The sequence below is a fragment of the Lupinus angustifolius genome, unplaced genomic scaffold (genome assembly GCF_001865875.1).
Source record: "Lupinus angustifolius cultivar Tanjil unplaced genomic scaffold, LupAngTanjil_v1.0 Scaffold_9_134, whole genome shotgun sequence".
NCBI lineage: Eukaryota > Viridiplantae > Streptophyta > Magnoliopsida > Fabales > Fabaceae > Lupinus > Lupinus angustifolius.
The window spans coordinates 4,165-16,709 of NW_017718232.1; the positions used below are offsets into that span (position 1 = coordinate 4,165).

Sequence of the window (12,545 nt, forward strand, 5' to 3'; positions counted from 1 at the left end):
TGGGCGCCGCCTCACTTGCTAAGAAGGTGTTACGTGTTGTTACGTGTTGGGTACTACTGGCCCACAATGGAAAAGGACGCAACAGACCTCACTCGAAAATGCACTCGTTGCAAACTTTTCGCCGATTTCCACAAAGCCCCACCAGAAGAATTAACCACAACACAAGCGCCTTGGCCTTTCTGTAGGTGGGGTATGGACATTCTGGGACCTTTCCCTCAAACAACAGGACAACTGAAATTTTTTATAGTCACCGTAGATTACTTCACCAAATGGATAGAGGCAGAGGCATTGACTACTATCACCTCAGCAAATATCCAAAAGTTCACTTGGCAAAGCATAATCACTTGTTTCGATATCCCGTCCGCCATAGTAACGGATAACGGCACCCAATTTGCCGATCGAAGATTCCAAGAATTGTTAACAGGTCTCCGCATCAAGCAACACTTCACTTCAGTAGAGCATCCACAGACTAATGGGCAGGCCGAAGCAGCAAACAAGGTCATCCTGAAAGGGATAAAGAAGAGGCTGGACGAGTCAAAGGCAAATTGGTCAGATCAACTCCATCACGTACTCTGGGCATATCGAACCACTCTCCACTCTACGACCGGCAAGTCGCCTTTCAACTTAACATACGACGCAGAGGCCATGATCCCGGTCGAGATAGGAGAACCTACCTGGCGAACAATTCAGTTCAACGAGGGCGATGACCAATCTCTCCTCAGAAACAACCTTGATGAAGTGGAAGAAATCCGAGAAAGGGCTCGTCTCAGAGAAGAAAACCGCGGCAAAATTCAACTCTTCAGTCATTCCCCGCCAATTTCCCGAGGGAACTCTGGTATTAAGGAGAGCAGACATAGGCCGGGTGAAAGGCAAGCTAGGACCTAATTGGGAAGGACCTTATTGCATAATCAGCAAGATCGGCAAAGGAGCATACAAGCTTCAAGATTTGGCAGGAAAAAACATCCCCAGGACTTGGAACGCCGCCAACCTTCGGATATTTTATGCCTAACCGACAACCCCATACGCGGTTGGTCGTTCTTTTGTAATCTTTTTCCACTTATATATGATTGAGATATTATACTCTGCGATTGTTTTGAAGGATCATTTCCCAATAACGGTTTTCTACGTTCACCCAAGGGGTCGGTCTTCGCCCCCGTGCCTGGTGTCATCTCATAATGGTTTTCTACATTCACCCAAGGGGACGGTCTTCGCCCCCCTGCCTAGTTCCATCTCATAATGGTTTTTTACATTCACCCAAGGGGCCGGTCTTCGCCCCCCTTGCCCGGTACCATCTCATAAGGGTTCTTTACATTCACCCAAGCGGCCGATATTCACCCCCTTTGCTTGGTGCCGTCTCGTTTAATGGTCCTCTACGCTCACTCAAGGGGCCGGTCTTCGCCCCCCTTTGCCCGGTGCCATTTCACTTAATGATTTTCTACAGTCACCCAAGGGGCCGGCTTGCACTTACATTCGCCTGGCTAAAGGCGTTCAAGTTCAGAATTAAATCCATCACACTCAAAGTTGTTCATAAACATCGTCCAGCAGTTGTATAAAGTTGCATGCAGAATTTAAATAAAGAGATTATTGCAAAGATTGTTCATTCATTAAAAGGAAACATGTTAGAAGGTACTTAAAAACAAAATTACAAAGTTCCTCCATCCTGGCCGGGAAAAGGCATCAAGACCGGATCACCATTATCATCCCCCACCAACAGGCGCCCATCTTCCACATAGGCACCTAGCTGCATCCAAGACCAATCTTTGTCTGGAAAAGCCAGAGCTAGCTAGGACTGGCACTCTCTCAGGTGTCCACGGCGGCTTCACCCACAAGCTTCTCTAGCTGCTCTTTTTCAGCTTCAACAGTCGCCCGTCCCTCCTCCAAATCCCGTACCCGAGCTTCCAGAGACGCCTTCTCCCCCCTAATGCCTGCACATGCCCCAAAAGTGCGGCCTTTTCTCGCTCAGCAGCCTCAGCATGGGCTTTCCAAGCTACGACCTCCTCTTTCCGACGATGAAGCGCTTCATCTTTGGCACGGACCGCCCCCTCGGATTCCATCACCTGGGCGGTGAGTTTTAACTTGTCACTTTCCAGAAACCCCACACGGGTCGAAAAATCCGCTACCTGGGCCCTGGCAACCTCGCCCAACCTGACCAACTCCGCCTTCTCGGCGGAATGAATATCAACCATCTTCTGCTTCTCTGCCTCATGCACAGCCAGAAGTTTCGCCATCGCGTCATCCGCCATCCGCGACTCCAGAACCCCATCCGTCTCCAGGTACTTCTGGATGGAAGCGATGAGGACATCGCTTCCTTTCATGTTTTGCAGCAGGACGGACAGGGCTAACTTGTCGAAGGTCTCTTTGGCATGGGCATTGAGGAACGCCTGATCAATCGCCCTGGGAACACTAACAGGAGAAATACGGTCTTGACTCTCCCTAGAACCTTTCTTCCTGCTTGGCTCAGAGGAGCAACCGACGTTTTCTCCAGCTACCTGCTCAGAGGAAGGGAGTGCCGATGTACCAGCTTCTTCCCTCGTCGATGCAGACGGGGACTTTCCAGTAGGATCAAGAGGAGGAACCGTTTCAGAAGACACACCAAGGGGCGTATCAGCAGCCCTTTGGACCAACTCCTGGTCCACCAAGTTCTGAGGCTGCCCCCCACTCACTGAAGATGGCGGCACAATTGCTTGGCTAGGAGACCCCTCAATGGGACGAGGAACGGAGGACGACGTTGTCTGACGCTTGGAAGTAGTATCATCTTTCTTGACCAGGGCGGCGGCCCTTTTTAGGAGCATGCTCTTCCTCAGCTTCTCACTCATTTTGGCTTTTAGTTCGACTGCACAAAAAGGAATAAAAGCATTAGTGACAGGTTAAACAGATACATAAGAGAAAACAATAAAAGAAGTCAGCATCCGATCCACCCACCAACAAGGTCCACTAAAGCCCCGCCCCCGTCACGGATCGCCGAGCAAGGAAGAAGTCCCCCCTCCGGATCGGTCAATCCAGTAAGTGATGGTATTGGCAGCTTCCGCCTCTTCCGAAGATAAATCTTCGGTCTCCACTAAAAAGCTCTTGGAAGGGCGTTGATGGATGTCCCCTTTCCAGGCAAAAGGGAATCGCAGCTCGCCGGATTTGCTAAGGCACCAGTCATTCCACGCCCGCCTGACTTTCACCTTGAAGTACCCACCTTTCCATTTTTTTTCTCATTTGAAGAGAACGACATAAATAGCCCCCGCTTGGGCCGAGATTATAGACTCGTCCATCCGTGGCGCCCGTCCTTATCTTCATCAGAAATGGTGCGGTGGCTGACTCGGAACATCCAAAAGAACAGCTTTAGAGTGCAAGGGAAGCCCACCGCCTGGCACATTATCTCGAACGCCCGAATGAATCCCCACGAGTTTGGGGTCAGTTGGCTCGGTGCAATCTGCAGATGCACCAAAATTTGCATATCCCACTCCTTCAGGGGGAGGCGAAGCCCCAAGCGCCGGATGTACGCCTCGTATAAGAAGAAGGTGTACTTATCTTTTTTCTCCTCTACAAAGTCATAGCAGACCCTCTCCCCCGACCTAGGAGCGCTGGCCTCAAAACCATGAAAAGTTTCTTTGGCCACAGGTATGTTGAGGGGAGTCTCATAGGGGAACGTGTTGGGAGTCCCGAGCACCTCTCTATCAACCCACCAATAGCGGGAATCCTCCCCGGCCATCTCCGTCGGAACGGACAGTTGAGGAGCTTTTGCCTTATATGTCCTCATCGTCATGAACCTGCCATCACAAGAGTCATCAGACTCAGACCCAGACTCAGACTCAGAATCAGACTCAGAACTGTCACTCAAATTGAACCCATACTTGGCACGCAGTGAGGCCAAGTAATCGTCGGCGCCTCTCCAGTGAAACCCTACACCTCCACCTCTGGGAGGATGAGGGACGACGCTCAACGGTTCAAGAACCTCCACCAATGCATAAGACGAGGGCGACGATTTTTGGAAACACGGTGGAGGTCCAGGAAGGATCTCCACGTCGGAATCAGACTCGTAATCACAAATGAAAACCATGAGAAACGAGTGTTACCTGGGTTTNTTTTTGAAGAAGTTGAAAATAGGAAGAATCCCAAAGAAGATCACGCTGGAGGCAAAGAAAGTGCAGAAAGAATTCAGAAGCTTTGAAAATACGTAAAAGAGAGAAAGCCTCTATTTATAGAAGAACCTGGACCATGGGCCCAATGGCCAGGCCCATCCACATCCTCATCAGGTCCGTAGAAAAACACTCAAGTACAATCCAACGGAAACCCGAAAAACAAGGAAAATTCGGCGGAAACCAAAGGTCATGTACGTGCTGGCCTTTGAATGACCAGCGGTCACTCCCATGACACAACAAAGTTCAGCGGACATTAAGGGTCACAATAGATAATGATGAAACGTCCCACTCCAACTGATACGTTACCCAAGGCCATTAATACCTACCACCTGGCGCGAGGAACCAAAGAGACACGTCATAAAACCTCAAGAAGCACCTAGCTGCTCAAGATAGATCAATACACCCAATTAGACAATCACCGGATCAAGGGGCATCTCTAACAGTCCTCGCCTGGCGCCCTGGCCAGCTCAATCAACGCCCCTTCAACCTCAGGTCGCCAAATCTCATACAGCCAGACCGTCCTGAAAGAGGTCGTTTGACGATCGTTAGAGTCTCCCAACATGCCCGCCCAACATCCTGGCAGACTGAGGGCAACTGTTCCACCGCAAGTAATCCAAGTCGAGCGAAGCTCGTGTAGAGTCTCTCAACATGCTCGCCCAGCATCCTGGCAGACTAGGGGCAATTGTTCCTACCCGGCGAACCGAAGAGACACATGCTTGGTCGCCGAGGTGGGACCCGCGTGTTGGGACCACCAGAGTTGACCTTAGAGACAACATGCCTTCAGTACCTCACCAACCCACCTGCCAGCACGACAGATAGAGTGCAGAACGGCTACCAAACCAACCATATGCTAAAAGACAAGAGTGGCACAGTGTACGGTCCTGGCAGACCGCCTGACACGGGAAAAGCAACCCCCGACAATACCTTTGGTCGGCCACGCGTCGCACCACCTGCCAAGAGCCCAAAGTCAACTCTCCCTTCTATAAATAGGGATCTCTACCAACAGGAAGTATCTTAACCTCTTTACTCTTTAACATTACACTCTACTACTCTCTGCCTTCATTATTCTCTTATTCCCATACATTCAGTTCATACACTGACTTGATCGTCGGAGAACCTTTTCAGGTACCTCCACCGGTGGGTCCAGCTCTCCTACCTCATCCTACTACTTTGACGACTATCCTCTTCTCCTTCCTCAGCAGCTGATCAACCATTATCCGTACCTTTGTGTTCCAGGAAAGAACAACCATATTTTGTTTAACTTAATTACATTCGTCACCATTTTTTGGTTAAGAAATTACACATATCTCTCATGTATGGGGTAATCAGTGTAATATATGTATATAATTATGAGTTTAAAAATACTCGTAGTACATACGAGCGGATATGAGTATTATGGTACTCGTGCATGCGGGTACCGGTTATTTATATGATTGTTATATTATCTTTGATTAAAATAAAAAGTACACTATCCTAACATTCAGTACACTATGTACATTTTTTCCTTTTACTTTATTTACATTTTGTTACCTTGTTTACATCTTTTGTTGATTTTGGTGGTGAAACACCTTATAAATATTATTACATGTATAGAAATACACATATCTTGCAAAGAATAAATATACTTTTTGGTAAGGAAATAAGAACATCAAATCACACAAATAAAAAACACCAATAGATTTAATATTTTTGCCAAATATTCAATCAAATGAGACAAAAATAATTATATTTCATCTCATTTGTGAAACATAATAGAAGTAGGAAGTTAGAAATTTATTTATAATATAAGAAACTCACGGGTATCCAGAAATACTCGCAAAAAACCTGCATACAGGTACCCGTACGGATACAAACGGGTAACTACTACCTATGCCCACTCGTGTCTGTTGTCATCCCTAGTCTATATTATTTATTTACACAACTTTCGAAAAATTTACATGGACATTGTAGTCAAATCACACTATCACACGTTTGGTATATGTTTCAAAATATTTACAGAAGTAATGTAGTTTTTAGGGAACTCATATATGAGATCCAAGAGTTTGGGGAAGTCGTAGACCGGGAATGCGACTTCCCTATAATCTCGTGCATATGATGTACAAGACTCTTACACATTCTCTCTCCTCCATGGAAGTCGTGTTTCCCATCCACGAGTTCCACTTTTTTAGAAGTCGTGTACTCTAAACACAATTTTCATTTTACATTAATAACAAACAATACTATTTAGCCTAGTAGGTCTTAGTTTACATGGTAACCTAGAAGTTCATGGTTTAACACACACTCATTGCTTATTTATATTTTTTATAATATATTATTTATACAAGGACTATAATACATTATGGTTAAATTGCATTATATTCATTATCGAATTTTATACATTTTTATTTTATATAAAATAAAAATTATATATGTCAAAGTTATATAAAATAAGGAATGAGTTGGTGTTGAACCATAAACCTATAAGTTACCATGTAAGTCAAGAACCACTAGGCTAAAGAACAATGGAAATCGTGCTAGGTACATGGCTACTAAAAAAACAGAAGGATGAGAAACACGACTTTCATAAAGAAGAGAGAATGTGTTAGGGAAGTCATATTCCTGGTCCACGACTTCCCCAAACTCGTGAATCTCATCAAGGGGTTCTCTAAAAATTATACTACTTCCATAAATATTTTGAAACATATATCAAACATGTGAATACACTATCCATATCCACGTAAATTTTCCCACAACTTTCTCTATCATTAATTTTATTATATATTTTATTTTTCTCCTTATTATATCATTTCTAGCATTAAAAAAATATGTGTTTGTTTTTCTCTCATATTAAACAATATAAAAATTCATTATATTTCTTTTCTCTCTCCTCATTTCCTAAAGAGAATTCAGGCTGAGGCCTGAGAAGGGTAATAAGGTCAAATTACAACTTTATAATAACTCCAAAATTCAGACCTCGTAATCGCGTGTAATCAGCCAAATAAAACCAGACACACACGGTTACAGCGTCATCATCATCTGGAAGGAATACCAAAGAAAACGCGGTTTTTGTTTGTTCACTTGTCTTTGTCTCCTTCATTTCATTTTCTTCAAACCCTAACAGAGACAGAGAGAGGTTTTGGTATTTGGAAAATGGGTTGTTTCGCCAGCAAAAATGCTGACACCAAGGCCACTCGAACTGCACGGTGGCGTTCCACCGGAATTGTTGCTTTACGTGATTCTAAATTGAAGGTAAATTCTCTTTTCTCTTTGTTTCTTGAACTCTGATACTTACAATTCAAACTATTTGAGAGTTATTTGTCAGTCCAATTTGATATTCGTAAAAGTAGTATTATGTAGTAATATTCGCAATGCAAGTATTTGATGAGATAATATGACATGTGTGATTTCTTTATACATAATGCTTACCTTGGATTCATTTTTTTCTCCTGAAACAGACATTTCCAGCTGAAATTCTTGATCTAGACAGATCCGTACGAACTCTTGACTTAACACATAACCGAATAGGTATCAGCTTAAGGATTATTAAGGTTGTTGTTGTTGTTGTTGCTACTGTTATTTAATTATTAATGATTCATTTTTCATGACTGCAGTTGAAATTCCCATGGAAATTAGCAAATTAGTTAATGTGCAACGCCTGGTAAGAACTGAATATTCATCACTCTATGCGTACACCATGATAATTTCGATTCAACATCATCCCCTGTAAAAAAATTTTGACACAAAATTGACTGTGGCATGAAATTAATAGTCCTCTTTTGTGAATTTGCAATAATATTGTTGAGTTTTGTCTGTTTCCGAGAATTTGCACAGCATTGCTGGCCCGTGTATCGCGTGTCTCGGTTCTTTATACGTGTTTAATGGCTGGAACCAGATGTTAAATACAAGAAAACAAATTGTCTGTGTATTCAATTTATTCAGTTCAATGAGCTTTTAGAAAGAATGATAATATCCAGAGAAGTGTGCTCGTTAGAGAAGCAAGATTCTCTGCCTAAAACTCACCAAATGGAAATGCTCATGACTGACTCGTACCCTCTCTTTCTCATCTATATCCACTCCTCCCTGGAATTTATGCACACACACAACTAGTTCTAATTGATAAATAGGTCTAATATATAGACTGGTTATTGGTCAGTTTCTTTTTCAGTAAGGTACAACAATGTGTTTAAGCTTCAAAGGATAGTTACATACCATGCTTTATTTTCATATCTATGTACTATTTCTTAGTCAGTTGACTCAGTTCTTGTGTTGGCTGTGGAACAACCAACTTATATCTTAATCCACAACTTAATGGTATTTGTATGTCACTTTGGGACCTTCGGGTATAATTTCCATATAGCTTTGTAGTAAAGTTTCATAAGTAAAAGAATGTGCCGAATAGTTACTACCTAAAAGCAATTAGAATTATAATTATCTGCTTACTTGGTGTACTATCTTGTCGAAGTTCGGAAGCATACCAATCTTTTCAGCAGCCACTCAACCTGTTGAATCTCGACTGAAGTTTGGCTTCATTTCGAACTCAAACCCTTGTTATATTACTTTTCCTTAAGTTTGACAATTCACTGCCTCTGGAAGAATCATTAAATTGTGCTTACATATTCATTCTGAAACATAATTCTTTTGACATGTGTTATGACTGTGAACACAAAGCTACTTCATTTTACTTTTGTCATTGGTAGTGGTTTGGTAGTAATTGCATCAAAAGTTTAAATAATTGTCGTTTATAATAGCATTAATGATTGGTTAGAACCACTTTTACGTATTGAAGTTGAACTTGCATCACAAATTTACAGGTATTTGCAGACAACCTCATTGAGAGACTGCCAACGAATTTGGGGAAACTCCAATCTCTAAAACTCATGAACCTTGATGGAAATAAAATTTCGTACTTGCCTGATGAATGTAATTCTCTTCCTTGATCAATAAGATATTTTTTAAATGTTATTATCTTATTTGGTTCCATGTGTATTTAATGGAACTTTAAAAAAAATGTTATAGCTTATGGTGTGATCCTTTTGTAGTGGGTCAGTTAGTAAGGCTTGAACGCTTATCCATCTCAGGGAATTTGTTAACATCCTTGCCGGCAACTATTGGTAGTTTGAGAAATGTAAGTATTTGTACATAATGAGAATTGAATATCATCTAACTTTCCTATGGATCCTGTGATTTGGAATTTGCATGCATTTATATGTAGTCACGAGCATCTTCAGTAAATGATCATGGGATTTTAAAGAGTTCGAGAATATACTATTAAGCATAGAAATTTCAAAATGATAGCTGTCTCTATGTCATACACTTATTACCAATCATAATAAGACATTTTAAATTTTGTCATGTGGTAGTGTCCGTGTTAGCCGATCCACCTGGTGAGATTAAGGCTTGGTTGTTGTTGTGTGTGTGCGTGTGTTGTAGCCTGTGCATCCAACTTCCCATGCTTCTCAGAGAATATCTGTTTTTTTGCTGATTGGTTTAACTTATCTTCTAAGCCATTGAAAATTCTTTTAAATGCGCTTTTAGAACTCAGGAAGTTTTAATATTCATACCTTAAATGTGTAAATGGTGGAAATATGCCAGAGAAACCTATTAGTTGGATTTGTATAGGGTTTGGCCATAACCATTCAATTGTAATGAATGAACTGAAAGTGCCCTTAATATAAACTGTGGTATACACTGTTTTTAACTTTTAGTGCATGACACTGATAATGCAGCTATTGCTTTTAAACGTGTCAAATAACAAGCTAAAGTCTCTTCCAGAATCTGTTGGGAGTTGCTTCTCTTTGGAAGAATTACAAGCTAACGGTATGTTTCTGATTGACAACAACTCTTCATAGATGTAATGCATGAGCATGGTAATTAACATGTTTACATGTGTGTTGTTTCTTTTTCTGGGTTACTATCTTTCCATGTTAGACATACAAAGAGGTTGAAGGTTTTTTTCTTTCTAGTGATGTGTTGTTCATTTAGCTGGATTTGTCGATTGTTAGCCAGCGGAGGAGGATCCTTCCCCCTTACCATCTTTCTTTCTCTTCAATAGAAGTATTTTATGGTAGATACGCATTCAAGGCTCGATGCTATGCAATTTACTTTAATTTTGAGATATATTCAACATGGAGCTCAGCTGTTTTGGTTGCCTTGTGCTTTGTAGTTACTTACTCTGTTTTAATTTAAACATGTTACCATTTGGTGATGTGGGTACAATTTGAGGATAATGGCAATATTTCATGTCAAAGAATGAGACCATAAGATTGATTCTTTTATTGATCTTTCCTTCAAATATGATCTTCGACACAATTTGCATCATTTTTTCTTGCCAAATCGCTTTATACCATGGATAGCTGAAGCTAATTTCAACCTTTTTTCGAACGTTTCAGATAATCTTATTGAAGATCTTCCCTCTTCCGTTTGCAATCTTTCTAACCTGAAGTCACTTTGCTTTGATAACAATAATGTGAAGCAGGTAGTGTTTTGTTGTGTTAAAACTTCAGAGATGTAATGCTGACTTGATTGAGTGTTGCTTGATTGTTTTCTTTCTCTTTTTATTTGTTTATTTTGCGTGTGTTGAATTTTCAACATGTTCTAAAAACCATTTATGGACAAAAACAACCAAGCCTTAACAGCTAGTTGTCATGGCCCAATTTTTACCTTGGCTTCACGATATATGAAGATGGAGAACGAAATTTGAATGATTCCACTTTCTCTGACAATACAAAAATTTGAATGATTCCACCTTCTCTAAATGAGGGGTAACCTGTTGTCCCGTGCTGGAGGCTGGAGGATTCCCCATGATATCTCTCTCTTGTTACATAGCTATTACTATCTTCATGAGTTCATTCATCTGTTCTTTGAGCTCAGCTAGCTCTGACTTGTTTTCTTGGTTCGCCCCTGGATCTGCCATCAAACTAGATTGTAATTGTGTGTGATAAGAGTGCTTCGGAACAATAGTGTGATGAGACCTGATATTGAAAAAAAAAACTATTTGGACAAAACAGAATCAGGAAGCGTGTACAATATTTAGTCCTTGAAAAGTTTAGAAGGTATCACCAAAATGGTTTGGTATGATTATGTCAGGTCACTCCCTAGTTCAGCTAGCTAACTTTCATCTGATGAAACTGATCAACACTGATATAAGAGAGTGTATCTTCATCTAATGGAATTGGATGTCACTATTAAATAGGAGTTTACTTTGTCAGGTTTTTTATCGATGTTCTATAATATTTTCCTTTGGGTCTGTTTGTCGGTTGAGTTTGGAATCGGGATGAGGGAAATGGGAAGGGCTTCAGAGTCTTCTCACGATTGTATTTCATGACTTCCAAGCTTTCCCTTCCCTCCGATGTCCTCCAAAAACCAATTCACAAATGGACCCTTCGATTCGAAAGTCTTCATGGTACTTTTGTTTCCTTCTGAACAGATACCTTCGACTTTATTGAAAGATTGCAAAGTTCTTCAGAACCTATCACTGCATGGCAATCCTATATCAATGGACCAATTTCAACAGGTATGCTCTTTTTGCTTGATTATTATTTAATTCCATTTCTCCTTTACGTTTCTGGCAAATCGATGGAAATGTTCAATTTTCAATATAATTGAACTATTGATGAATAATCTTTTAGATGGATGGGTTTGAAGAGTTTGAAGTGAGGAGAAAAAAGAAGTTTGACAAACAAATTGATTCAAATGTCTTGATTAGTTCCAAAGGACTTGATGAGGGTGTTGATATATGAAATCGCCTTAGGCTAGTTGAAACCGCTAGCAATGGAATTTTGCAGTTGTACATGCAGACAAGATTTGGATGAATGGCGTGGAAGACGGTATTTTTGGCCATGCCTTATTTCATATTCGAAATACATGTAAGGGGATCCTTGTGTCACATTATATATGATTCCTACTTTCTTTCATAGCTTCAGATGGAGCCATTATCCATCATACATATAAAGATTTCATATACCTGATTTTGAAGCCTTCTTGTAGATAAATGAAAGGCTAAGTATCTTGGCAGCTGTAAATTAAGACAACTTTAAACTTTTGACTCAATATGGAAGGCACTGCATCCTTTTATTTCAAGTACAATTAATACAAAGAATATTAGAGTATATTTGGTTTGCTTTATATTTTCAATTGCTGTGTTTCATTTTTTGCATCTCAGTGTACAGGCTCCTATATTGGTGTACGCTGCCTTACCCCCATATACGGAGAGGCTGATTGCACTTCAGTATCTGTTGTGTCCACAACCAGGGACATGGAACCACATTCAATTGATGTGTTTTAATGTCAATTGTGTCCAAAAAAACTGAGTTTTGTAGCCTGTGTAGTATTTTTTATGCATCCCAAGAAAATGCCACTACATGATGTCTGATTTAGCATGCTCCTTATGATTTCTAGGATGTTTGTTCCAAGTTCCAAATACCCTAAGATGTGCTT

The 12,545-nt window shown here is 41.0% G+C and overlaps 1 protein-coding gene across 1 annotated transcript; it reads left to right on the forward strand.

Moving 5' to 3' along the window:
• Positions 1 to 7,092: 7,092 nt before the first annotated feature.
• On the forward strand, positions 7,093 to 12,217 carry LOC109337674 (plant intracellular Ras-group-related LRR protein 7). The gene is made up of 9 exons (XM_019574697.1): positions 7,093 to 7,358; positions 7,565 to 7,634; positions 7,721 to 7,767; positions 8,921 to 9,029; positions 9,149 to 9,234; positions 9,836 to 9,926; positions 10,499 to 10,584; positions 11,536 to 11,622; positions 11,738 to 12,217. Exons 1-9 carry the CDS (start codon positions 7,260 to 7,262, stop codon positions 11,846 to 11,848), a joined length of 786 nt encoding a protein of 261 aa, XP_019430242.1. The 5' UTR covers positions 7,093 to 7,259; the 3' UTR covers positions 11,849 to 12,217.
• The last annotated feature ends 328 nt before the right edge of the window (positions 12,218 to 12,545 follow it).

What these genes read in the sequence shown, in the direction of transcription:
- LOC109337674 (XM_019574697.1), top strand. Translation starts at nt 7,260, where the DNA reads ATGGGTTGTTTCGCCAGCAAAAATGCTGACACCAAGGCCACTCGAACT. An exon ending in TACGTGATTCTAAATTGAAG is followed by an intron (nt 7,359 to 7,564) that starts GTAAATTCTCTT and finishes CTCCTGAAACAG; the next exon opens with ACATTTCCAGCTGAAATTCT. An exon ending in CAATGGACCAATTTCAACAG is followed by an intron (nt 11,623 to 11,737) that starts GTATGCTCTTTT and finishes ATAATCTTTTAG; the next exon opens with ATGGATGGGTTTGAAGAGTT.